At 54.7% G+C, this 27,522-nt stretch overlaps 1 protein-coding gene across 8 annotated transcripts; it reads right to left on the minus strand.

Moving 5' to 3' along the window:
- Nucleotides 1–190: 190 nt before the first annotated feature.
- Nucleotides 191–27,169, minus strand: BCL9L (BCL9 like). 8 transcript variants are annotated; one of them, XM_037147195.2, is made up of 11 exons: nucleotides 26,395–27,169; nucleotides 15,787–15,971; nucleotides 11,022–11,123; nucleotides 9,378–9,763; nucleotides 9,216–9,257; nucleotides 8,676–8,795; nucleotides 5,308–5,512; nucleotides 4,814–4,898; nucleotides 2,421–4,713; nucleotides 1,771–2,052; nucleotides 191–1,382 (listed from the first exon to the last, which is right to left on the minus strand). In XM_037147195.2, the coding sequence occupies exons 3-11, from the start codon at nucleotides 11,045–11,047 to the stop codon at nucleotides 289–291; spliced, it is 4,533 nt and encodes a 1,510-aa protein (XP_037003090.2). In that variant the 5' UTR covers nucleotides 11,048–11,123; nucleotides 15,787–15,971; nucleotides 26,395–27,169; the 3' UTR covers nucleotides 191–288. The 8 variants fall into 8 exon arrangements, with proteins under 8 accessions (XP_037003090.2, XP_053528448.1, XP_037003089.2 ...); XM_053672473.1 differs by lacking the exon at nucleotides 15,787–15,971 and having other exon boundaries at nucleotides 1,771–1,950; XM_037147194.2 differs by lacking the exon at nucleotides 15,787–15,971.
- Between the last annotated feature and the right edge of the window lie 353 nt (nucleotides 27,170–27,522).

A 27,522-nucleotide genomic window follows, 5' to 3' on the forward strand; every position in this document is an offset into this window, starting at 1 on the left:
TGAGACATAGGGAAGAGGTTCCATGGGTCTTGGGAGTAAGGGAGGGGCATTCTGATGGCCAAAATGGAATAAACCCCTACCCAAAGCCCCCCACCCCACTCTGCCATTCCCACTAAGCTGCCAGCACATCTGGTTGCCACAAATGCCATTCCCCACATAAGCCCCCCCCTCCCACCCCTTCTAACCCGCCCCTTGACCCCAGGTCATCCCAACACTGGAGAGGAAGAAAATATTTTCAGGTTATCATATTTGCAATATTGCCCCACATCCAGACCCAATAATGGAGTGCTAGAAAGGCAGGTTGGCCATGCTGCCTGGTGCAGGGAGGTAGCCCATCTGGCTGTCCAGAGACACACTGCGCTGCCGCAAGGGGTGGGACACCATGAGGTTCTGCTGCGGCGGAGGGCCCATGAGGGAGCCCTGTGGGGAGAGCATGTGTGGGGGCTGACTGTAGACCTCAGCGCCCATGCCCCGCTGCTTCATCAGCATGAAATTCTGCTGGGTCATGAGGCCTTGCGGAGGAGACATGACCCCCTGGTGCAGACCGTGAGGCACCATGCCTTGCTGTGGGGGCACACCTGTCCTGCCCAGCAAGGACATCTGTCCAGGGTGGCACATTGACACGTTGAGCCCCCGCTGGACACCCTGCTGGCCTGGGAGGCTGGGGGCCCGTGAGGGATTTTGCTCGGTCATCATGTTCTGCAAGTTCATGAGATGGAGGTTGGGGGGCTGGGCCTTGGGGGGCTGGTTCTCGCTCTTGGGGAAGTACTGAAGGGTGCTGCTCGGCTTCTCAGAGGGGATGATCCTTGACAAGTCGAATTCAGGGATTCCTGTTGGGGTGGGCCGGATCACCTCGCTCAGCTCAGGGTCATTCAGCACTGATGCCACCCCAGGGAGCACACCGGGTGGGTATGCTTCACCCATGCGCCCAGCCATGCCTTTGCCCATTAGGTGCTGCTGAGGGGGCATGGGGCCAGGTGGTTGGTTGGACAGGTCTTCAGGGGGCAGGGGCATGCCTGAAGGGTAGTGCTGCTGCAGGCCAGTCCCCCCACCTCCCCCCCCGCCAGGAGCCATGGCACCATGGGGCTGCTGCAGCCGAGGTGGGAAGGACATCATCTGGGAGGAGCTAGGCACAGGGCCACAGGAGGCATTCAAGGAGTCTGGGCCCCCTGGAGCCATCATCATTGAATTTTGTGGTGGTCCCCCAGTCCCCTGAGCATTGGGGTGCAGTGGAATGTTGGAACCCAGAGGGGTGGGGGAAGGCAACATGGTAGGTGGGGGCTCATGGGACAGGGGCTGCTGGCCTGGCAGGTTCATGCCCATGGGGCTTTGGGCAGCAGCTGAGTTCAGGTGCATCTGGTTGGACTGGTTATTGCTGATCCCTGTGGGGAAAGAAAAAAGGGGGTAAGGAACTATATGCACCCAGCCAGTGCCAGGGATGAGGACTTTCACCATTGGCCTGCCCTGGGTGCAAGGAAAGGGACTTCAGGCATTTAGGTTAGAAGCCAAGAGATCCAGGTTCTGGCCCAGTTTGCCATGTACACTGCAAGGATGCTACAAAGGCTGCTCAAGTGCCCTGGGCTTGGTTCCACTAAATGACTATGCAAGTGAGAACTGTGTCCCAGGACATCACACCCCCACTCCCAGGGCACTCCAGAAGCACATAAAAGGCAGCATGACCACAGGGCTGACTGCTGGCCATGCCCATTTACCCCACCCTCAGTGCCCATATCAACTCCTCTCCCTGTGGCCACCTTTCGGTCCTCGCACCTGACCCGGAGCCCTGCGGTGGTGGCGGTGGGGGTAGCAGGGGCCGATCAGGCAGCAGCTCATCATCTGAGGTGGCAATGGTCTTGATGGCATTGTGGTAGAGAGGGGTAGAGCTGGGCATGGCATACTTGGACATCTGGGACATCATCAATGACAGAGGGTTCTGGGAAGGTGTGGGATCTGGGGAGGAAGTAAATGGTAGGCTGGGGTTCACGAGGCCACTGGGAGGGTTGGCAGGAGGTGCTGAGGAGCTGCTCCGGGGACCACTAGGCGGGAGGGCACCTACAGAAGCAGGAAGACAAAAAATGCAGGGGATGACTGGCCAGGGAAAATGAATCTGGCAGTTTGGGAGACGTCAGCTCCCAAATCTCCCCGATTCCTCCAGGCATACCTTGATTCAGACATCCCACTGAACACAGAGCCCTGCATGCTTATCACTATAGTCCTCCGGCCCTGCCCTTCTCCAGTTTCTGCAGCCACAGGATCCCAAGCAATGAAATCCCAAATGTGAGCCAGGGAAAATTCCTGGGAGATTAACATGTGCTAAGCCCACACCCAAATACCAACATCTGCCCCTCAAGCAGAGCCATGCACCTGGAGACTCCCAGTGCCACAGTTCAATGCTCATTTGCTCAGCTGAGCTGACTCACCCTGTTCCATGTTGCCCAGAGTGGTGGAAGAGTTCATGCTGAGAGGCGGCTGCTTGTTCTGAGGAACCCCAGGGCTGGGCATGGCTGTCTTGGGTGAGGCAACCCAGCCTGGAGAAGGCACCGCCATGGAGGGAGACTTGAGCCTGCTGGGAGAGCCAGTGGGCGAACGGACACTGAGAGAGGAGCTGAGGACCTGGGGTGACTTGAGAGGTCCTGGTGGATTGGCAGAAGGCAAGGGCACCATCTGTGAGGGAGTCTGGGGTGACTTCAGGTTGGCAGTGGGCGAGGTGACCAGGGGTGAGTGCACCTGGCTAAGTGTGGGCGACTTCAGGTGCCCCATGCCTGGCGAGCCCATTTGATTAATACTGATGGTGAGGTCCGAAGGCCGTCTACCCAGCCCCCGATTTGGAGCTGAATGCACAGGCCCTGAAGGATTGGACACAGCAGGCAGAGGCATGTGGCTAAGCCGAGTGGTCCCCACATTGCCCATGGGCATTGAGTTCTGGTCAGGGCTGAACATATCTTGGGTATTGCCCATGTCCTGTGGCAGGGCTTGGTAGGGTCCTTGGCCCCCGGAGAACCCCTGCTGGCCCTGGTTGGGAAACTGTGAGGGCATCAGCATCTTCTGTGGGCCGCCTACCATGCCACTGCTGTTCTGAGCCCGCACTCGGGCCATGTCCTCAGGACTGAGGCCCTGTGGCCCCATCATGTCCCCAGGACCTCTCATCTTCTGTGACATCAGCATCTGCTGCTGTGGGGTCATCTGTACATTCAAGTTCATATTCATGTTCATGTTCACATTCATGTTCATGTTGAGGTTGCCTGGCCCCAAGGGTGGGTCCACCTCCCTCAGCCCAGACTGGCCCATGGTGGGGCTCAGAAGGCCACGGCCTCCACCAAACTCCATGCCTATGGGAGTGCCTGCCAGTCCCTCACCACCAGCCATCTGCCCAGGGAACATGGCTGGATCCATCTGCCTGTGCACCTGCATCATCCGTTCCATCTCCACTCCCTGCCCCATGCCACCACCACTGGCCATGCCCACAGGGCGCTGCATGCCCAGTGACCGCTTCTCCAGCAGCTGGTGCCGCAGCAGCTCCTCACGAACCCGAGGGGTCATGAATCGTTCTGCTTCACTCTGCCCACCTGGGTAGGACACAGGGTTCTGGGTAAAATTGCTGGGCGCCCCCATTGGGGGTAAGTCTTCAGTCCAGCCCATACCTGGCCTCACAGGCCTCTGCATAGCATTTATAGGCACCTCCATGGGCATACCCTGCATGCCCCCAAACCCAGGCACCCGTTGTATCTGGTTGCCTGGGAAACGGGGGCCAGGGAAGGGTGGTCCGCCCCGGAGCTGCATGGGATCTTGGACATCCATGGGCCCCCGCAGCTGTGTGCCCATTCCAGGTGGCCACTGATCCCCAGGCTTGCTGTGGTAGGGAGGCGGTGGCCCCCTCACCATCATGGCCCCCATGCCCATCATGTCTTGCAGAGGCCGGCCCCCATGCAGCCCAATCTGCTCCTCCTTCCGCCGCTTCTCCTCATAGTACTCTTCCTGCAGCTTGCGCCAGGCCACCTGCTCTGGTGTCAGGCTGTCCTGGCCCAGCCTCTGCATCATCATGTTCATCTGCTGCCCCATATCCCCGCCCGGGGGATGCCCAGGCACTTCATGCTCCAACGGGGGGCCCCCTAGGCTCTGTGTCTGAGAAATCATGGACTGCAAGGGCTCCTCATACTTCTTCAGCCCACTGGGAGGGGCCGTGGGTGGCTGCTGGGGGGCAAGAGGGGCTTGTGCTGGTGGTCCCCCCTCACCTGCTCCTCCCGGGGGCCCCTTGAGGAAAGGCTCAGTCTCCCCGCTGCGGAGCAACAGCCGCTCAATATCTCGAAGTGTCTGGAGGGAACGCTCCCGATGCTCCAGCTGCTCCTTGGACAGGCCCTCTGAGCCCACCAGGCTCCGCTGCCCATTTCCTGTGGGGGCAGCCTCCCCTAGCAGGGCAGGACCAGGGGCACTGTTGGGGTCTCCTCCAGGAGGCAGAGGATTGTTGTTGGTAGAAGTTGTAGGGGTATTAGGGTGGGTACCCCCAGTCCCACCGCCCGTGCTGGCAGCTCCCACTGAGTTGGGTGTCAGGTCCTGATTGGTGTCCTCAGGAGGTCCCTCAGAAGGCAGAGCAGGGGGGGCACTGCCAGGGGCTGGAGGTGGTGGTGGTGGCAGTGGAAGTGCCTGGGACTGTGGTGTGCCTGCTGATGATGTGCTCAAGGGTAGAGGTTCTGGGGTGGGCAGCACTTTGGAGGCCTGCAAGAGGACAGAGGCAGAGCATGAGGCAGTAAGGGGATGCACCAGCCAATCTGGTTATTAATAGAAGCACCGTGCCTGGACCAGGCACCATACTCACCTGGTCAAGCTTGGCCCGGGGCACATTCTGCTGGTGGTAGGCAAGGATGGAGTCAGCCCGGCCCTGCAGTACTGCCTCCGCAGCCCTGCACAGGAGCCAGACACAAATAGCTCAGATAGGCAGGAAGGAGCCCTCGCCTTCACCCAATCCAGCCCAACCCAAACCAAACCAACCCAACCCAACCCTGGCCCCCTATGGGTGCTCACTCAGGACCCCAGGCTCAGGGATGCTAGATAAAGACAGCAAGTTTGGCCCTGGCTGTTGCGGCTCAGTGGATTGAGTGACAGCCTGCAGACCAAGGGGTGGGCAGTTTGATTCCTGGTTGGGGCACATGCCTGGGTTGCAGGCTGGGTCCCCAGTAGGGGGCATACAAGAGGCAACCACACATTGATGTTTCTCTCCCTCTCTTTCTTCTTCCCTTCCCCTCTCTAAAAATAAATAAATAGATAACATCTTTAAAAAAAAGCAAGCTTGGCTCACCCCAAGGCACTTACGTGTTGGCCAGGTGAGTGGTGAAGACATACACGAACTGTGAGGGAGGCTTTCCAGGGACACCTCCACCCCCGGGGGCATCAGGCCGAAGGCCTGGGGGAGGCCCATGTGGGGGCCCTGGTGCACTGCTCTCACTGAGGGGAAGTTGGGTGGCTTGTGCAGGACCCAGCTGTGGGGCCGCCATGGCTGGGTCTGCTACATTACAATCTGCATGAAAGGGAAGGAAAGAGGGTAAGCAGCCCAGATTTTAAAAAGGAGAACCAGCTGGCACCCCCATTACCCCATCCCAGAGGTGCCCAAGGACAGAGGCTCACTGCTTTACAGCTGGTGCCCACAGGGTCATTTGCTATCACAATCTGATGTTTTCACTAGCGTGGTTTCCACTCTTACTTACACTAGGCCAGTCTTTGACCAGGATGGAAATTGTGGCAACCATGTGGAGTGAAAGGAGAGAGAAAGTGTGACCCTTATGAACAGGTTCCCATGTGACTGGCTATGCAATGGATACTTATGAATGTAATTCCCTGAAGAGTCTGCAAAGCCTGCTCTTAGACCTGCTCTGCCTCCTCATGCTGCAGTCTGCCAAGTGTGCATGCACACTGACCAGGTGAGGGGAGAAGGAAAAGAGATTGCACAAATTAATAATTCAAATGATTAATGGTTTTCATGCTAGCCCACCACTAACTGACTCTGTAACCTTATGAACAAGGTACTTTATTCCTCTAAGCCTCGATTCCTTTATCTATAAAATGGAAACACTAACTCCTGCCCTGCCTAGGAGGCAGGTCAAAGGAATCTACTTTTCTAACAAGTTCAGAAGTCAAGTCACAAACTAAAAAAAATTATTGGGAAAACAGAGAGAGTTTGTTCCACAGTCACAAACTTGACTCTAAGTCTAAGCCTAGAAAAAAATCTACAATTGGTCATTAATGGGTCTAGGTGAGTGGACGGACCCATTCCCATGACAGGATGAAGACGGCAAAATGTCTGGCCTGCAAATGGGAAGGGACAGCACTCTCAATTCATACAAGGCAAAATGCCTGAAGTTGCCTCCTTGAGCCAGAACAGCAGCCACCTTCCCACATGCCCAATGTTGAGTTCCTGTCTTTGAATAAACCTTATCTGATAGTCCTAACTCATAGGGGCACTGCTCTGGACCCTGTCTCTCCAACTTTATATAGAAGAACAGAGCCGAAAGTTTGGGGTTGGAGGAATTTGAGAGCCAACCTCAACATGTGAAGGCTACCCTGGGGAAGAAGGTACATATTCAGTACACAGAACTAGGACTCCTGGGTACAAGTTATGGGAAGGGAGGCAGGCTTTATCTCAATAGGAATGTTCTAGTACAATAATAGCAATAATAAAAAGGAATACTGTTCTAAGTGTGTTACATGTATCAGCTCATTTACTCCTCATACAAACCCTATGAGGTAAATATTTTTATAGGTGAAGAAACTGAGGCCCATTCCCCAATTTACACAAATAATTAGTGGAAACCAAGGATATAAATCAAGGTGGTCTGATTAAAGAGTCTGTGCTATTAACATTATACTGTGCCACCTTTAAGAACTCTTTGAGCCCTGGCTGGTGTGGCTCAGTGGATGGAGCAAGTCACTGGTCCCCTGTTGGGTACGTTTGAGAGGCAACCAACTGAGATGTTTCTTTCGCACATCAATGTTTCTTCTCTCCCTCTCTTTCTCCTTCTCTTCCCTACCCTCTAAAAATAAATAAGTAAAATCTTTATTAAAAAAATTTTTAGGGCCCTGGCTGGTGTAGCTCAGTGGATTGAGCACAGGCCTACGAACCAGAGTATCGCGGTTCAATCCCCAGTCAGGGCACATGCCTGGGTTGCAGGCCAGTTCCCAGCAGGGGACAAATGAGAGGCAACCATACATTGATATTTCTCTCCCACTCTTTCTCCTTCCCTTCCCCTCTCTCAAAAAATAAATAAATAAAATATAAAAAAAAATTTTAAAGAACTCTTTAAGACTAATAGCAGTAAAACTAAAATAGTAATAGTGGTTGCCTTGGTATTGAGTATGAGATGTTAGCAATACCTTCTTTGTACTTCCCTGTGTCTTCAATGTTTCTGCAATGGTGCAGTTTAATATCAGAAAAACAAAGGCGGAGGGGGGTGTCTTTGGAGGCAGTGACTATCCCCATCTATCAGTAAGGGTTTTCAGCCAGGGGCTCACGAACTGCCAGTCAGTCCCTTTGGAGAGACCTGGGACCAAATGATCTTTAAAATCCCAGCCAGCTGCAGAAACTTCATTCAATATTTGATCTATGAACTAAATCCACACAGTCTACTCATTCCACAAACATCTGCTGAGTGTGTTTCCTCCTCTGTAATAGGCATAATAACACCAACCTCACAGAGCTGTTTCTAAGGACTGATTATCTACTATGGAGTAGCAAGGTAGCAAACTGTTTTTCCCTTCCTTAAGTCCCTGACTTCAACAAGCTCACAATTTAACTTTCTCTGGCTAGTTTCTTATGCATTAACCTATTTCACCCTACCCCCCAAAACAGATGTAAGCCTTGAGGGAAAGCACCAGATAAATTTGTATGGGTGTCCCAAGGACAGGGTTATGTCTGGTTCTCCCCTCTGCACTTGTGCAAGATCCAAATACATGCTGACCACTGAGAAAATGAGAGGAATGGGCACCCTCCCACACCTACAGTGTTGTCCTGGCACTGCTCTCTGGGCACCTGCCAGGAGTCAATTAGAGGTTAGGAAAGAGACACAGCCAGTGTCAGCTCTCACACCCAGGCTTAGCAAAGCTTTGCACAACAGAGCCAATAGTCTCACTACAAAGTGATGCTAAACTCTTGCAGCACTCCTTCCATTCACCAGTAGGTGGCAGCATACGCCACAAATACATGGAAGGAGGTAAAAAAGTGGCAAAACCACCTGAGGTTCATCCCACCCCCCCTTAGGTTCTTAGGAAGAGGGGGCCACTGAGCACCTGGAAAGCAGGCACAGAACTGTCACAGTGCAGGGAACAACAGAGTCTGAAGGGTGGGATTAGACAGAAGTATAGGCTCCAGACCCTTGCTCCAAAGCCCTATGTCGGGGGTGTCAAACTCATTTTCACCTGGGGCTATATCAGCAGTGCCTTCAAAGGGCCAAATTTAACTTTAGGACTATATAAATGTAACCACTCCTTAAATAGGGTCAAGTAACTCCTTTCTGCCACTGGGTAGAAACAAGATGCCAGGCCAGATAAAACAAGGTGGTGGGCTAGATTCGGCTTGCAGGCCTTGTGTTTGCCACCTGTGGCCTAGGTGAAGAGAGGAAGGCTCCCTTAGGGCAGTCATCCCCAAGGGGCACCCCAGGCCACAGTACCATGGCATGATGGGCACTCACTGTGGGTGGCCCCTATGGGCTTGTCATCTTCCTCACTGTCTGGTCCGGAGCACCATTCATCCCCGCTGTATGGCTGCTTCCGCTCCAGCACACAACGCCGCTTGCTCCGGGGTGCCACCTCTGCCCAGGCAGGACAGAGACAGGCAGGGGTCATAGTGAGTACCCACAGGCCCTGACCTGTCACACCCAGACCTATTCTCCCAGATATCCCAGGGCAATGCCCAGGCTATAGTGGGTATTTATCCATCTCTTGGCCCCCACCACACCACCATTTGTTTCTGATTTCTCTTTACAGCCCTGCTGCCTGCCTCCCCTCCTCCCCCACCTAGTACAAAGCACAACTGGTTCTAATTAGGGCTGGGGGAGGGAAGGAAGAAGCCGTGGCTACTCTTCCAGGCCAGTGGCTGTTCAGCAGCTCCCACCAACCCAGATACCAAGAAGTTCTTGGGATGTGTAGGTCTGCTTCTCGCCCCAGACCACCTCCCTCTTCCCCTATGAGGGTTCTGGTGGGAAAGCAAGAGAGGAAGGAAGGAGACTGACCAGAAACCCCATCACTCTGTGTGGCCCCATCATGGGTGGCACCTAAGGGAAGCAGGGGATGAGGATTAGGCAAGGGGGATAGATAGTAAGATGGTCTCCCAGCAAGTCTAGGCCTTGAACTGTGGGACATGCTGGACTCTTGGGGATCAGGAAATGGGGTACCTTTGGCTTCTGAATCCAGGGATGGAGTTCCAGTCTCTCGCTGCTCTCCAGAGTCCACAGACACACTCCGCTCCCTCTTCACTTTGCCCTTGAGCGAGCTGAAAGGGGGCACCCCTGCCTGGGTATTCTTCAGACTTGAGTTGCCAGGTGAAATCTGGTTGGCCTTGGCCCCATGGTTTCCCACCCCCACACCCTTTGAGCCCAGGTTGCAGGTGGGTCCTTGATTCACATTCTGGTGCTGGGATTGGGCCGCACCATTCCCTGTCTTGCCATGATTGGTCAACTTATTTTCTGGGTGCATTGGCTTGGATGGGGCAGGGGGGCAGTGGCCACGGGGGGACAATGGCGGACTCCCTGGAGCTTCTCTCCTCCTGGGATGGGGTAACCTGGGAGAAGTTAAGAGAGACATGAAAAGTTAATCTTGAAAGGGGCTTAGCATGCCTGGATTTTAATTGCCCCATCTTGCCTCACCTAATGGTAGGTCTGAGTGGCATCTTAAGACTTAACCTCTGAAAGTAAGTCTTAAGGAGGTAGGGAATAAGACTTACCAGATTATTCCCTACCTCCTTCCATTGCTCCTCAGACAAGGATTGATGCCATTCACCTTGGAGGATGAAGATGGGGCAACCCCCTCCACCCTCAAGCCCCCACAATTCAAATGAAAACCAGAGCCTTTCCTTAGCAGAATCTGCCTACACCCCTGGCATCCGTCAGGCTGCGAGGCTCTATGGCACCACTACCCCACACACCTAGCACCTGACCAACAGTCAAGCACCCTCTCTTCTAGGGTTTGGTATCTTCAGATTCCTTCCAAGGTCCCAAACCTCAACTTCCATGTGTCCCAACACTAGCAGAAAGGGGCACAGGACCTGAGGGTCACTGTTTATGCCTCAGTCCCATTCCCCTGGGGAAGTGGAGAAAAGCACAACAGAGTGGTACCCACTGGTCCAGCTTCCCAGAGCAGGAAGGGGAAAGCCCAAAGACAGTCGGCAGGCAGGCCTGGCAGGCAGGAACAGGAAGAAAGGGGAAGGGGAGTGGTGTGTGGGGCAGGCTGGAGTGCAGCTTAAAGCCAAGGATTCCAGCAGCCTAAGCTGTGGTCCCTTTAAGATCCGGCTGGCTCCCCCCACCACCTCCCCTTCCCAGGAGACCTATTAATAGCTGCTGGAAAGATCACATCACTGGGAGAGGATATTTATCCCCCTTCATTCCACACCAGCTCAGATTTATTTCAGCTCTGCTGTCCTGCTGCTGCCGCCTGCCCCTGTCTGTAGGCTTCTCCTGGGGAAGGGGAAGAAAGCAGGCGCTGCCCCTATCTCCCAGCCAGACTGAGGCCAGAGGGTGCCATTGGACCCAACATTGGGGTGGGGGGTGGGGTTCTACTCAAACTGTTTTTAAGAGGAACAGGTTGGACCAAACAGCAGACATAGCTGGTTGCCATTACCCTCTGTCCCCTGGGCCCAAGTACTAAAGCTGTAGGCTCCTGCCTCAGGGCAGGCCTTCCCATCCTGACCTCCCATATGCCTGGAAGCTAGGTGCCCAGGGAGGCTTATTCTCTAAGCCAGCACAGCTCAGCCCGGGCACTTCTTGGCCCTTCCCTTCCCCACACTCCACGCACACATCCCGCCCTCCATGACACCCACACACCTTGTCTTGTTAGCCAGGATCCTCATGGCTCCCACACACAGTGGGGCTACGGCCCCTGTGCGTGCCCAGGGCCCAGCCAGGTACTCGGTACTGGAGCAGGGACTGCAGCAACAAGCCCCAAAGAGAAAACTTGTGACTTGGGGAGGGGGTGTAAGAAGGGGAGGGGATGAGGGAGGACCCAACAGCCCTGAGACTAAAGAACTGGATAGGTTAGGGTTGGGAAGGAAAGAAATGACTACTAGGTGGGGTCTCAACCTAAAGGCCAGTCCTATCCCATCCCTCCCACACTTTACCCACAGGGAGCTTGCAGTCTCTAGCAAGGCCCCCGTGTGCAGAAGCAGAATCCACTAACAAGATAGGTTGCAACAGTACCCACGTGTGGTGGCCCTGAGGTTTTTTTCTGATACCCTGGGGACTCTCTCTCTCTCTCTCTCTCTCTCTCTCTCAGGGCATGCCCCTCACCCTGGCTGGGGAACCCCTCAGGGCCTCCATCCAACACCAGCACAGTGCCCTGCCTCGGGGATGGGGGCTGAGCTCCGCCCCCAGCTCAGGGCCTAGCCCATGCCCATTCCAGCAGGCCCAGGCGGGCAGCAGCAAGAGGCCTGGCGGGGCCCCGGGGCTGCAGCTGGGCTCTTCTGGAGACCAGTAACGCTGGCTCAGATTCCTCCCCAACCGCAAGAATGCAGGAGCCTCCCCTCCCCCCCCCACCCCCGCGCCCATGCACCCCCACCCCACCCCCTTCTGCAGAGCTGGAGCAGAAAGGCAGAGAAAGTGAGAGAGCCAGAGAGCCCACAGGCGATGGAGCAGGAGGCATACAGAACTGCAGCGCCCCTGGGGCCCCTCACAAAACGCAGGGGTAGAAGACACAGCCCAGGGCCACGAAGGCCAGTGCACTGCAGCAGGGCCCAAGTTCGGCTTGGTGCGCGCGGCACCTCCAGGCACGGGCTCCGAGAGCCACCAGCACCCGAACTCTGACTCACACACACTCACTGCTCACACGTGGACTGGGAGACAAAGACACGCACAGAGCCCAGGAAGCTACAGGCGCGCCCACGCCGACCCCGTCACAGAGAGGTGTGCAGGAGAACGAGGGAGACGCTGGCCCAAGGAAAATTGGGCCTGGTAGTCACAAAGAAAAATACACACAGGGCCATAGATACATCACCAACAAACAGACTTACACAAACAGAACCCTCACCCTACTGCCCCTGCCCTGCCCTGCCCCCCACCCCAGCCAATTCTGGCACAGGCTGGGGAGGGGAAGGGGAGAAGCCTTGGGCCTCAAGCTTATACAGGTGAGGACAGGTCCTGCCTGACACCCGCTGCAAAGTCAGCTGCTCCCTGCCCAGCTGCGGGAGACTGGGCTGGAACCTTGGGATGAGGGGGCCAACTTGTGGTCCCCTGAGAGTCTAACCCTAACTTAACCCCAGGGCACATGGGCACTTTGGGTTCCAGATCTGTCTCTGGGAAGGGAGGTGCCTCAGGGGAAGGTTTCAAAGTCCAGGACCTGGCTGGGAAGCAGCCTCCTGCCAGGCCCCCATCTCCTTCATCACCTCAGGTTAGAACACCTGCAGGAAAGGGATGGAGTCTGCACTGGGCTAAGGAGCAGGCCTGTGGCTGACAAGGGTCTCAGGCTTCCCACCCTCACCGATCCTCACTACTTACCACCCAGCGGGAGGTAGGTAGTTTTATTATGCCCATTTCACCACAAGGAAACTGAGGTCTAGGAAAAGGAAATGACCAATAGGTGGCAGCACTAAGACCCCATTTCCATGGTGTTTCCCTGACACTGCAGTGCCCCCACTGTGTGTCATGTCTGCTCATCTGAGCCTGCATCAGATAGGTGGGCTTCTCACATGCCAGCCACTGGGCCCAGCCCTGTTGGGGGCAGAGGGTGGGGAGCCATCAGGGCAAGAGCCACCACTAACTCCTATGTTTACAGCATTAAATATTGGGACCTGTAATAATTGGGAAGGGGCTGTTAGAAAATTAGTCTTCTCCAGTGTCCCAAGTAGGCCAAAGCTCTTCCCCAGAAAAATCCCAGGGTCACCCTCTCCTCTAGAACACCACCTTCTAGCTCCCACCTAGCCACGGGGCTAGCAGAGTCAAGAAGAGATGAATGAAGACTTTCCCATCTTACAACCTTCCCTGACCTGTATCCCTGGAGAGTGCCCCAGAGACTCCTCCGCCTTACACACAGTCCCAGAAGAAACCTAGAATGCCTCAAGGATAATAGGCAGGAGGGCTGGTTCCTGGTGAGTGCAGTTCTAAAATAAACAATGAGTGAAGGGGGCTTCCCAGCCCCAAGCCAGGAGCCCCTGAGCTGGGTAAAAGGGAAAGGGACTGGACTCTGAGAACACACTGCTGTGTCTCCGTCTTAGGGCCTAGGGTGGGGAGTAGAGACAGTGCTCACCAACAGGGAGCTGGTGCCAATCTCCTAAGTGAAAAGCCAGGAAAATACCCATTAGAATGGAGCCCAGGAGCTGGATAAGACAAAGAGTTTGAGATATTTTGCCCTCCTTGTATAACATGGGATGGTAGCAGGCAGGAGCAGGGCCTGACCCAGGCTGGAGGTGGGAGACCAGGAAAGCTTCCAGGCACCCAGAGCCTCTAGCTCCTTGAACTGCCACAGGCCCAGGGGCCAGAGGGCAATCACACACCAGTGGCAACCTGCCTATTTTCAGCTGCCCCCACCTTGGGAACCTCTATTTGGTTCTCTAGCTGGCCCACAATTCTCATTGCCTAGCTCAAAAAGACAGTAAGAAAACTGCATGGAGGGTCTATGCTTCCCCATTCAGTAGGTAGATAACTTTAGAGGGGAAATAGATTGCTAGAACCCCTATGGTGGCTGAAAGAATGGAGCCCTGCTGGGAGCAACAGCGATGGGATCCCTGGTCTCTGACTCAAGGAGATGCAGCCCCAAGACAACAAAGTCCTAAGTCCCCTTTCTCTGGGGCATCAGGACTCCCTTGGTCCCTAGAAGTCCTCTACCACCCAAGTCACTTCCTCTTCCTGAGGTGGTGACTCAGCTGGGTGGAGAGGTCAAGGATTCATAGCCCAGCAGGAAATTTGCCCAAGAACCAAGGTGTTGCTCTGGAACCCTCTGTATGGGAACTTCCAGGGTCGGGGAGTCAGGGGCTTCCCCTTGTCTGGGTTCCTAGCAGTTCTGCACACTTCCCCCACCTCCTGCCAAAATAGACCATGCAGATGAACCATTTTCGTCTGGGACTTTCCATCCTGACCCCACTTGCAGCTCCAGGGTAATGTCAGGCAACCCTAGCCCTACAGGGACATAGAAACTCCTTTTCCCACACCTTTCCAGCCTGGGGTCTTTGAACAGGGTGTTTCTACAGGGGATTCTGCCCATTGTGCCTTCCTGCACCTTCTGGAGGCTGCGGAGACAAGTAGCATTGCCTAGAGAAGCCTGAGGTCACCTCACTTGGCTCCTTCGACCAGTGCCAGTGTGGCCAGACCTGGGGAAAGATGTGCCCAGGCAGTGAGGTACCCCCAAAGTCTGCTGCCCAATCCATGACTGCTGGCTTCTCCAGCAGGGAGAGGCAGAAGGGGGTGCGCAGTGAACCAAGACAGGGCAGGAAGCCCAGGCAGGCAGCGGGCACTCTAGGCCAGGCACAAACAGCCGGCACAGGAAACCACAGCCCACCCCCACCCACCCCACCCTCCCAAAGCTCTGGGAGAGAGGAGTACCAAAAGCCTGGTACCCCAACAGGGACAAGGGCAAGGGGTTAGCCCAGGGCAAGGGAAGAGCAAGAAGCAATTCAGTCCCCTCTCTGCCCAACCCTACCTGGGGAGGGGGAGAGGAAGCCAAGCTGGCAAGGATGGTACTGCCTCTTTAAATCCACCGAAATCCTGAGCTAGGCCCAACCCAGCTCTGGTTTCACAGGAAGGAAAGCAGCTTAGGAGACAGTAGAGCAGGCAAGGGTGGCTGGAATTAGCCCCATCAGCCCAAATATATCTGGTCTCTGCCTGCCACCCCACTGGCATTTCCTGCCCCCTGGCACATGCACCATAGTGAAATTGGGAGAGGGCCTAGGTGCTACTCCCTACCCTGTGGGAGATCCCAATCTCTGGAGGAGCCCTGTTGGTGGGTACAGGAAGGCAGAGTGTGACTCCCCAAGCGTGTATTCGGAGAAGAATGAACACGGAAGCAACCCGTGGGCCCTCACCTAGTCTCTGTCTTCCAAAGGGTTAATCTGGCCCCTGTTTAGGGGGTGGGGGTTAGGGGTGGCCTAGGCACCACCTCCTTCAAACTGCCTGGCAGCTGGGAACAATGAGGCCATTGTGGGAGGAGTGGAGTGTAGGCAGACTGCTGGCACGGCCAACCTATACCACAGACAGGACCTCACCCAAGACTGCCTGCAGCTACTTTGCTCTCTCCCCCAGGTACTAACAGTGGCAGAGACATCCTCCCAGCCCCCTCACCTTGCCTGTCTAGTCCAAACTCTTGGCACCAGCAGCACCTGGAGGGCTCTCAAGCTCTATCTACGTTGACATCCAGACTGCTATGACCCTACAGGAAGCAGGGGCATGTGGGCCAGGACAGGGTCGGGGTGGGGGCTGACAAGACAGGATGTATGCCTTCGATCCTCCTGCAGCGAAGACAGGAAGGCCAAACAGGGTTGCTGGTGTCAGTCCTGGCACTGTCAGGCAAAAAGGGCTTAGGCCCTAATCCTTAGGGAATTGTGAGAGCAGTGACAGGCAGGGTCCCCTGCTCCCAGGCCTCATTTCCCACACTCATTCCATAAACCTGCTTCCTGAGGAGGTCCAGTGCCAGGTGTCCAGGGGTTGGAACACTGGTGGGCAGCGTGAGTAATTCAGTGGAATGAGAACAGGGCTTCCAATCAGGCAGACAGGGGGCCTGTTGCATCCCTCCCCTTCTGAGCTACAGCACTGTCTTCACCACCTCGGTCCTTTGAGTCCCAATTTCCTCTTCTGCAAAATGAGGATAAATTCATAAAGTAAATACTATTAGTAAGACTATCTAACAGAATGCCTATGACACACACATTCTGCCCTTCAACAAACCACCTCTGGCCATGATGTCCCCTTGTTTACTCATTCAATGGAATCCAAATATGTGGGCATTTGGTAAAGGTGGACACTGTCCAGACATTTGTTTCTTGAAGTATCCAAAAGTTCATGTGCATCATATCTGTGGTATGGAGTACAAAGACTTGCCTTCTCCTCTACACTTCTCACAAAGACCAGTTCCCTTGGCTAGCACTCCCCTGGCCATCCCTGGGTTTACTGACAAACACTCAGACCCAGAATGTGAACATGGAGAGCAGTTGTCCACTCTTTTAGCTTCAGGTCTGTGTCTCAAAACCCCAGGAGGCAAGCAAAGGGCAGGGGGGTTACCTTCAAAAGTGTCTGTATCCCCTACACCAGGCACCCCTCTCCCTGCCTGATTCCTTGGCAGTCTCTGCAGAGTTTGGGCTGGGAGAAATCTGAAGCCTACTTTCTTGCCATGGACCTAAACAGTGGAGGGTCTGAGAGGGAAAGAAGAGCAACTGGAACACACAGTTCTGGTAATTAGGAGTCCAAGGAGAAGACCTGTTCTTTTCTCAACTAGAGAGGTCTATCCCTCTCAGGATGGCTCCACAAGCCCCCAAAAGGGTTAACAAGACCCTAAAAATAACCTGCTCCCTGCAGGACCCACTGAATGGAACCATCCAGCCATCTGTTCCCATTTTTTCCTGTTCACATTGGAACATCTAAAACCAGCCCAAAGCCCCAGCCTGATCCCAAAAATAGCCCCAGCCTGCCCAAGGAATAAGTTCCAGAGGCTGGGCATAGGCAACAATGGTTAGCCCTCCAGTGAGACATGACTCAGGCCAACTGTGAGCCCTCACCCTTGGGCCCATTCTGGTCCCAGAAGGAGGTACTGAGTAGAACCAGGCGTCCCAGCCCACCCCTCTTGGTATAAGGCTGGAGAAGATACCCTCGAACCATGGCCAGGCCTCAAACCCAGGAGTGTGGGCGCCCCAGGCACTTCTGCCACATTTTGATCAACTTTCTCCAGGGATGTGGACACTCACTTCCCAGAAGATCCAAACCACCTATCTGCAGAGCTCCCCTCATTGTAGGTACCATCCCTACTGCCCACTCCTGGGCTCCTTACCCAGAAGTTCCCAAGCCTCAGCTCCTCCACCATCCCATTCTCATCCTTGGGCCTTTAGGAGCCCTGCTCACCCAGCATCACTCAGTACTATCCCCTGCTCCAGTGCACATAGTGCTGAAGCAGACTTTTTCTGGACTGCCCACACTCACCCATCAGCCCAGGAAAGGATTCTGGGGGTGTTCTCTGGACACCATAGATGCTGATATCACCCCCCCCTCCCCCGCCGCTGGACTTCAGGATGCCTCCTCCCTGCCTGTCTGTGTGCAGCAGGTGTCAGACATGCCCATCTGGGCTCCTCCACATGTCGAAGTTCTGAGCACTGCCTCGCCACACCCAGGAGAAATGCCCAGGTGGGTCACAGGCAATTCAGGGAACATGGAGCCCTGAGGCAGGCCTAAAAGAAAGGTCCCTGACCCCTTAGCCAGGGAGGAGAGGAAGCAGCCATCTAAGTTGTTTAAAGACAGAATGAATGTCTTGTTCAGCCTGGGCAAAGAACAGAGCAGCAAGGAACAGGATGGTTGGAGGGGTGCTGAAGCTGATCTGAGCTAACACCTTGGGGGAGAGAGGGCTCAGCCATGAGAAGTGCTGGGAGACAGGAAGAAAGACATGTCCTAAGTCCCCTAGACCCCTCTCCAGACCCATGGCTATTTGGCAAACTTGCAGTCAATTTGTCAGCCAGCACCAGCCCTAGCTGGCTAGCTTAGTTGCTTAGATCATTATCCTGATACCCCAAGACTGTGGGTTGGATCCCTGGTCAGGGAACATATAAGCAGCAGTCAATGAATGCATAAATAAGTGGAACAACACAATCAATCTCTCTTTCTTCCTTCATGTCTCTCTCTCTAAAATCAATAGATAAAAATTTTTAAAATATTTTTAAATGTCAGCCAGCACCAACAATGGGGAAACTGAGGCAGCAAGAAGGTGGGTCTGGAAGTGTATTAGAATCCAGCAGTCTAAAGTGCTGGCAAGGCTGTCTCTTCCTGACCCCCACCTGCCTCACTGCTTCCCCTGCTAAAGCTCTTGGGAGGGTCAAGAGTTCCTGTGAAGAGCTATGACTAATAATGAGGATTATCTCTAACATTTATTGAGCATTTACTCTGAAACATCATGCCGTCCTGAATGCTTCACATGCATTATCTGATTTAGTCCTCAGAACGACTCTATGCAAAAGTACTTTTAATTATTTTTTTAAAAGATTTTATTTATCTTTAGAGGGGAAGGGAAGGAGAAAGGGAGAGAAATATCAATGTATGGTTGCCTCTCATGTGTCCCCTGAGGGGAACTGGCCTGCAACCCAGGCATGCACCCTGACTGGGAATCAAACCGCCATCCTTTCATTCACAGGCCCACGCTCAATCCACTGAGCTACACCAGCCAGGGCTACTTATTTATTTTTTAATTTTAGAGGGAGGGAAAGGGAGAGACACATCAATTTGTTGTTGTCTGTTCCACTCATTGGTTGCTTCTTCTTGTATGTGCCCTGACCCCACCTACAGAGAAGGCATGGAAAAGTTGGGTAACTGCTTAGGGTATACCATCCAGAATTAGAAGTCAGGATTTGAACCCAGACACTCTAGCAATTGGGTTCTTAACCATTTCATAATCCAAATTCACCCTGGTATCAGACCCTCTGTGCTATGATGAAAGAACGGGTGTCTCACCCATTCCAGTCCCTCCATGCCTGATGTGAACCAGGTCCTAGCTAGAGGCCACAGTTCCTCCTGTCCAGGGAAGAGTTCAAAGAGAGGACATCACGCTCCCTCAAAACAGGTGCCCAGCCTAGCAAGTGTTCTAAGAGCAAAGTTCTTGGGCTGCCCCAGCCCACCTACCCTCAATCCATTATGATCCTGGTCCTTAAGTATCAAGGGAGGGAGCATGGCAAGTTACCATGACAACAGCACAGGACCCCAGCTGAGGGAGGAGACCCAAAGTCAGGAAAGGAGTCTGCTGCCCCTCCCACTGGGCAAGTAAGGGTCAAAGATCAAGTGGGGTGGAGTCCAGCCCTGCCCCCAAACCTGCTCAGCCACACCTATCACTGCTCCCACTTTTCTCATTGCCTGAGCTGGATGCTGGGACCACTTCCTCCCAGTCCCTGAGGGGTAGTGTGTTCCAGTATGGGGGTGGTGGGATTAAAAGCCCCTCCCTCCTGAGGACAATCTAGAAGTGTCTCCTCCTTGTGCACAGCTTTCTCCAGCTTTTCCTAGTCACACTAGGAGCCTACAGGCATGTTTGTTGTGATTTCAGGGAATTGTTGTTAAGCAAGGGAGGAGGGAAGGGAGGCAGGGAGGAAAAAAGCAGGGTGGGAGAGAGAGCCTTGTGTCTCTAGGGGCCAAGGCAGAAACCACAGTACAGTGGCTGGGTAGCCACCCTGGCTTTGAACAGCTAGCTGAGGCAGAAGCCTGCAACAAGGCTGACAAGGGCTTGGGATGACTAGGAAATTCAACCTTGCCCTCCAGGGTTGATTGGGCTGGAACCCCCACCTCCCACCTGAAGAAAGGATCCAGTGAACAAGAAGGCTGGGACTTTCTCCCTGGAGTGGCTGCTTTCACCCTTTCTGCCCTGGCCTAGTCCCCACTCCCTACCAGGTTGCAGTCCAGGTTGCCAGGCTGTTAGCCCCACCTCTTCTGGGGGAAGAGAATGAAAGTGGGGGCCAAAAAGCCAGGAGGAAGGCACCCAAGACAAAAAGCCAAGCAGGAGACCATGGCAGACAAAGATCAGCAAGGAGGCTGCAGGGCAAAACAGGCACACACCAGCAGAGGACCTCCCTCTTCAGGGATAATGTGGGTCTGGGCTCAGGCTCAAAGGTGTAGTATGGAATTGGGGCTCCTTGTAGAGAGAAAGGGTCATAGCTACAAGCCCCAGGCCAGCAGTCTATATCCCTTCTTCTCCCATAACCCCGGCCTCATCCCAACACACACACCAGGTAAACGTGTACACACATACCCATGGCCTGCAGCTCCTGGAAGTCTCTAAGCTACTGAGACACCCCGCCCCCTTCAGGACTTCCGTGGATTGGCTGACAGCCAGGACCAACAAGCTCCCCCACTACACTACTTCTCCCCTATCATGGTAGCAGGAAAAAGAAAGTTCAAGAAGATGCCTTAGTGTTCCCTCAGAGTTCAACCCCACAGGGAAAGAGATGGAGAAGACAGACAACTCCCATGACCTGGTCATAGGACCTGAGGGGAGGCATGGATGGGTAGGCCTGAGGACCTCGACTTCCAGCACCAGCCACCCCCAGGGTTATCCTATGTCAGGGAAAATAATGATATGGGTCCTATGTCGCTATGTGGTCTCCTTGGCTACACCCCTTGTCCCCTGAGCATGCCAAGTCCTCAGGAAAAGATCTGGCTGGGAGGGCCTGGGGTGAGAGAATCAGGCATAGCAGTTCAGTAGGAGGGTGGTGGGTGAAGCTCCCAAAGGCAGACAGACTGGGAGGCTGGTGGCTGGGCTCAGTTTGTATTGGGGGTCAAAGGGGAGTTCTTTTCCAAAGAATTCTGGGAGAGAGGCCAACTAGAGCAAGCTGCTAACCACCCCTCCCTCTCCCTCTCCCTCTCTGGCAGAAGGGAGGGGGTGTCCCTGCCAACCAGACTTAACCCTCTCCAGCCTGTGCTGCTCCGAGGCACAGGCACAGGACGGGAGGGAGTTGGGAGGAAGACCTTCCTCCGAGTTGGGCTCAACTTGGAGTTCTAGAACAAGTGCAGGGCATCTGTGGTAATAACGCTGGTTCCACAAGGTCTCATCTGGGACCACCCTGCCCTACCCCTGGGTGATTTTTCTGGGCTCATCTCCTGAAGGTGTCTGTAGTGTGTGCGTGTCTCAGAGACAGAGATTGAGAAATAAACTGAAAATTCCTTGCCAAGGCCCTCCCTGTGCTGGGTCACTAAGCACTGTACTAACCTGTGCCTCTATCCCTCCCTTCCTCCCATCCTAGGACCAGAGGCCATGGAGCGGGTAGCAGTAAAAGGACATGAAAAATACATGAAGAGGACAGCTTACCTTCTGCCCACCCCCTGCTTCTGTCTCCACAAGCCTTTGACTCAAAAACAGCCCCTGCCCTAGCCCTCTTCTTCCTCAATGATTTGCTACATATTGCTTCTAGAGGAAAGCATTCAATTAAAGCCTGAAATTGCAACATGCCAAATTGAGTCATAGTGAGGTATCAGGGTTTCAGTGCCCACATCCCATGCAGACATGATTCTGCTATTATCACTACTCTTGGCATGGCAAACAAACAAAAACCCACCTGGCAACCCACCCTCCTGTTAAACACTCTGTAACTGCAGATGGAGAGAATGAGATTAAACATCAAAAAGGACTTCCCAGGCCCTGGCTGGGCAGCTCACTTGGTTAGAGCATTGTCCCAATACTCCAAGGTTGTGAGTTGGATCCCTGGTCAGGGCACATACAAAAATCAACCTATGAATGCACAAATAAGTGGAACAATACATAGAGGTCTTTCTTTCTATCTCTCTTTCTCTTTCCCGCTTCACGTTCCTCTCTCTCTCTAAAATTAATAAAAAAGAAGGAAGGAGGAGGAAGAGAAGGACTTCCAGGATCTACTAGAAAGGCAGCTGGCTCCACTCCACATACTTCACTTAGGATATCAGGCCCCTCTGTCTTCTTCTGAGACTGGAAATATGAGTCTCTAGTCTTGTTTTGCTCTCTGCCCCAAGCTAGAGAAGTCAACTTTCTGAACTTTAAATTAGTTACCAAGCTCCCAAGTCTGATGGGGCTGGCTGTCCCTTGTCCTCAAGGCAGGAAGTGACCCCAGGTATGGAGGGTTAACTTCCTTTCCCCAGCCCTTTCCTTTAGAGCACTGGGCCTCCCTATGACATCCACCACTGTATCTTCAGGACAAGAAGAGGGTGGACTGGTAGTGTTGGTATCCCTCAAGGTGCTGGGTGTCCATGAGGGGCAGAGGAAGACAGCCCAGCCTTGGGGACACTTTATCCTCACGTCTCCCCACTATACCACTTTCTCCCCAAGGACCACGGAAGTCTTGGCCCCACTCCAGAAAAGCTCTCTGTTAAAGAAGACTCCATGTCCCAGGCAGCTTTGGGGAAACATGTGACTACACACCCCAAACATGTTCCAAGGGAGGAGGAGAGAGGTGGTAACAGAAGTGGAATGTAGGCATGTACGCACACATGCACACACACTCATCTGAGAAACACAACCCTGGGCACACGTACTCCGAGAGATACTCCCAGACACATGCAGCTGAGAGATACACAGACGCAACTCCCAAAGACACACATCCAAGATACCTGCTAAAAATAACCCCAAACTCCCCAAGAATGTCTCTTTAAGACCACAGTGGCTGTCATATTCATAGAGAAGGCCCAAGAGAGCCCAGGAACAAAAGACATGGACCAGTACACAGAACTACTGACAGAAAGAAGATAGACGCACACTGGGACACACACACACATAGTAATACACATGTGACCATCTGCTAGCACATAGACACACCCTGGCGCTGCACAGCATGAAGTCAGGTTACAGGACTAAGTTCTGGGCTAGTGGGGAGGAGGGGAGTCAGAGTGGGTGGAGAAGTGTTCAGGGATTTCAAAACAATCCTGGTTTCGAAATGCTGGATTCAGGGCCATTCCCAGTTGAGGGTGAGGGGGAGTGAGGAGGAGGGGAAGGCCAGCGGGTGCAGAGCCACCAACCAGCCCATTGAAGGAGGGGGTTAGCCAGACATAGCCTCTGAGGAAAGGAGACTAGAAAGGGCATTAAAGTTAGGAAAAGCAGGTGCCCCAGTCCAAGCAGGGAGGGCCTGGAGTAAAAAGGAGGCAAAAAAGAAGAGGCCTCTGCTTTTGTCACTGGTTGGAAAATAAAGCAGGGAAGGCTTCTCTTCCCCTCAGGGCTGAGAGGAAAGAGAAACTTGCCTATGCCCGTACGCCCACTCATAGGCCATGGTAACCACCTTCTCCTTTACAGACTGGTACGAGGTGTGGAGGGTTGACTTGGTACCACACCTGGTTACCTTCCCCACCCCTTCCCCGCCAGCTAGCAGAGCCCAAGTCAGGCCTAATGCTAAGGGGTTGGAGAAGGTAGGGATGGCGAGCAACAAGGGCCTACAGGGGTCAGGGATCTTCAATGCTCAGGGCAGGGTGGGGCACTGCTACCTGAGAACCCAGGGCTCCCCTTCTCTCCATGAGGAGTGGGGCCTGGGGAGACTGAGGCAGTACAACATACCCCAGCAGACAGAAAGTCACCCTTTTCCTCCCAGGATAGCAGAATGCCCTTACTACCCTTCTTCCCCCAACCTTCAATGAAAGTAAGCCATTCTCTCTCAGAGAGGGGAGCTCAAGCCAATCTGGGGGTGGGGATCTGGAGGCCCAGCTCTAGTACCCAGCTGAGGAAATTCCAGGCAGTACTTCTAGTCTGCTGTCTTCAGGGCCACCCATCCAAATGACCTGCGGCACCTTAGGGCCTCTACTGCTGTAGCCTTCCACTAGCCCCTGAGTTCCTAGCTACTTGGCTACTTGGACCTCCAGCTGGCTTCAGCTCCAGCTCTGATAGTTACAGCACAGGATCTGGGAAAGCTCAGCACCCTCTGTATGGGCCTCTACCGCCCCATCCCGGCCCCTTGGCCAGGCAAAGCCTTCATTCCCCAGATCTCTGGAGCTGGCTCCAGAGTGTACCTATGGGTGCTCAGCTGGCAGGGCTAGCAGGCAGGGGCACAGATGTCAAGCTAGAGCAGCCAGGCACTCAACAGGTTGAGCCAGTCCCTGTAACAGCCCCACCCCAGGGAGAGCAGGCTGGCAGAGGCTCCGTGCCCAAGGCACTCAGCCTGTACCCACTTGGCTCCCACAGCTGCCCACTTTCCCACGCTGCCATCCCCTTCTGCCTCCTCCCCCTGGGTCAGCACCCAGGCAGTACCCAGATCTCAGGAAGGGATGTTATTTCCTCTTTACCCTTGGGTGCCCAGGCTCTTGGGGCACCTCACTTTGATGAACCAAGAAGCCCCAGGAAGCGTAAATATGGCATCAGGACAAGAACCCCGAAGTGCTCCCCCAACCTCCTTTCAGGCCTCTCTGGTTCCAGGAAGACTAAACACTCTGAATCCCCACTGCTGCCCCACCTCCCTACTGTCCCCAGACACTGGGACAGAATTTTAGTCTAGGGAGCCAGAGTTACTATGGGGGTGCTCCTGGCTCCTGTCTTAGATGCCCTAGAGGAGGGGCTGAAAACTGACTGAAAACTGGCTCCCTCCAGTCCTGCTAGAGCTGCTGCTGCCTGCAACCCTGGTCCTTTCCTTGCACCCTACTCCTGGGCTCCATGGAGCTCCATCCTGGCCACATACCCAACAGGCAGGCAGCCCCTATTTGCAGACATCTCCTTTAATCTAAAGCAGGTGCCTGGCATTCCTGCCTTTGCTGAGCAGACACTGCCGTCCACTAGGCCTCTGCCCAGAATGCTACTCCTGCTTGTTAATGGAAATGGAGTGTCCAGCCCTGGGCTCCTACTTAACCCAGGGACTCAGAAACTGGGAGGCAGGAAATACCCAAAGTCATGAGTGCCCAACACAGATTCAATAAGCAAGTTCCCTAGGTCCCACATTCCCACTATTGTGCTAGTCCCAGATGTCTGTGGACCCCCAATTCTTCTCCAGGACTCTGTAATCTCTCCCCACTTTGACCCTCAACTCCGGTAATTACAGCCTCACTTTGAGTCTCCACATGGACCTCCAGAACCCATCTCCTGCTACCCCAGGCACAAGAGTTACCCTGGATCCAAGATTATAGGTATTCTAGCCCTCAAAACCACCCATTCCAATGTTAACCCCCACGCCACCCTAATTAGGAGAAGCACAGGTAAGCTGAGAACCTCTAGAGGGAAGTGGTCAGAAGGCTGGCCTTCAGACCTGGTTCTTTAAGGCCAAGGGATCTAATCACCTGGAGGAGGCAGCATCTGTCTTTCTGGCATAGACTCCCCCCACCCCTCACCTTCCTTGCCATCTTCACCCTGTCCTGAGGCTTCTATCAGCAGGCACCTCAGAGATGACACCAGAAAGCCAGGGCCTGAACATGTTCTTCACCTAGGGCCATGAAATCATGGTCCTGACCAGAGAAAGCAGCCAAGGATCCATACAGCCCTAGCCCAGAAGAAGGCTTGGCTCCCAGGAAAAACTGAGGAGCAGGGAGAAGGGAAGTTGAAGCCTACCTACCTTGGAAGTCTCATTTGGAAAGCTGCCTAGAAATATCAGTAGGATTACAGCAGAAAGTGGGAAGACAGTTTTCTTAGGTAAGCCCTTTCCCAGAGTTCAATCACATGCCCAGCTCACCTCTCCCAAGGCAACACTTTTCCTCCCTGCAGCAGAGGACTCCCCCTGCCCCAGACACAAGCTTACACCCCAAGCAGCAGACAGACAGAAAGAGGAGGGAGGAGGTGGTGTCAGAAAAACCCGGAAGGAAGGAAGCTGGACAGACAGACAGAAGCTGATCCTGGCTTTACTGTTTCAATGAGACACCCTCCAGATTCCCAGACTCTGAGGAACACTCCTTCTCATCTTCCAGGAGGGAGAAGAGGAGAGTAGACCTCAGTCTCTCCTTAAACCAAATTCCAGCAGCTCTGGGATAGAACTTATCTCAGCCAAGCAAGAAGCCTCTAAGCCTCACTTTTCTGTCCCACATTCCTTTGGACCAAGGCAGGGGCCACTTCCCCTTAGCAGTGCAAGGATACCTCCAAGGAACAGTGTGACTGCCCCACCCCATACCACTAAGAATCCTTGACTGGGGCGACTCTTCCAGTCACAGCCCTTGCTGTTCCTAAGCAGTGCTTGGGAGCAGAGGGTTACCCCAGCAATCCCCAATCCCAGTGCACCTTCTCTGGATGCTCCCATCAGGCAGGGAGTTGGCAAGTCTGGGAGGGGGACTACAACTCCCAGAAGCCCCCAGGGCGGGTTTGCTGCTCCAGCTGGCCCAAGGCCGGCCTTGTTCTCTGCGCTGGGGGGGGGGGGGGGGGGGGGGGGGGGCAGGGCCCCCGGGCTGCCCCTAAGCCCTCCCCATTGTGCTCTGGGGCTGCCTACCTGATTGGCGGCCCAAGAGTAATCTCCACTAACCCTAGGGGTACCCCTATCCCTTAAACAGCTCAGGGGTGCATGCCTGAGGACAGGAGACAATCAGACTGTTCCCCCTCCCCAATTCGAACTGGATCTCCCTCCTTGTTCCTTTGCTAGCTTGGCATGACCTTCGCCCTCAGCCCCAGCCCACCCCTCACCTCTTGCGGGTCGGGGGTCCTCACGCCAGGCCGGAGCTGGACGCCATGACCAGGTCAGGGCCGGTGGGTGGAGTGGGGTCCTCCTGCTCACCAGTTGGAGGTGCGGAGGGAGGCGGGCAGGAGGTGATCTTTAGATCCTGGACGCCTTGATCTCTATACCATCCCGGCCCAGGAGAGGGTATCCGGGGATCGCTGGGTGCCTAGGTTCCTGCCTCCCAATCCAGGAGCATGGCTGTGGGAGCCGGGCAGTGGCGGAAGAGCGCGCACACCCGGCCGGCCCTGGGCTCGGCGCTGGGGTCTCGGCCCCGAACCTCAAGGCTCGGGCTCCTGCTCCTTCCTTCCTCCTTCCTTCTTTCCTTCCTTCCTTCCTTCCTTCTTTCCTTCCTTCCTTCCTTCCTTGCTCCGTCTCCTCCTTTCACTTTCCCCGAGGCCAGCGGGGACGACGGGCGGGCGTGGGGCGGGGAGGGGGTTGTCTGGGCGTTTATTGTTGGTCGAATGTAGAGGGTCTGGGTCCCAGCCCCCGGGGGGCGAGGCACGGGGGAACCCAGGCGTGAGGACGTCCGTCCGGCTGGCTCTGGGCGGCGGCGGTGGTGGTGCAGCGGACCCGAGTCCGGGGCATGTCGGGCCACTGGCTCGGCCGCGCGCCGCCGCCTCCCCGGGCTCCCCTGCGCAGCCGGAGCCTCGCTCGCCCCTCCACTCGGCTCTTCTCCCTAGCCTGAATAAGCATCGGGGCTCTCTGGCTGCCTCCTTCAGCCTTCATACCAAAGCCCGGAGAGGCCCCTGTCAAAATAAGAGCTCCCCCATCTCGCTCGCCACTTCGCGCAATCCCGCTCCCCCAGCCTCCCAGTGGTCTAACTCGGTAAGGCGCCGTGCGGGCTAGAGGGAAAGAAGGTTCGTCGGTCCAGAGGTGTGGAAGGGACTACCCTCTTTCCTCCCCATTCCATAAGACCGAGGAGGAGACGCGCCAGCAACATCCCACGCTGGGGAGAAGTTTGAAGGCCTACCCTATCCTCCCATCTACGCCGATGGGAAGGAGGAGGATCTCTGGACTCCCTCAACCCTCACCAAACGCACTGCTGGGTCCCCTCTTTATTGTACCCAACCACATTCATTATGCATCTCCGTTAT

This window comes from Artibeus jamaicensis, unplaced genomic scaffold (assembly GCF_021234435.1).
Source record: "Artibeus jamaicensis isolate MK-2021 breed Jamaican fruit bat unplaced genomic scaffold, CSHL_Jam_final contig_196, whole genome shotgun sequence".
In the NCBI taxonomy this organism is placed as follows: Eukaryota; Metazoa; Chordata; class Mammalia; order Chiroptera; family Phyllostomidae; genus Artibeus; species Artibeus jamaicensis.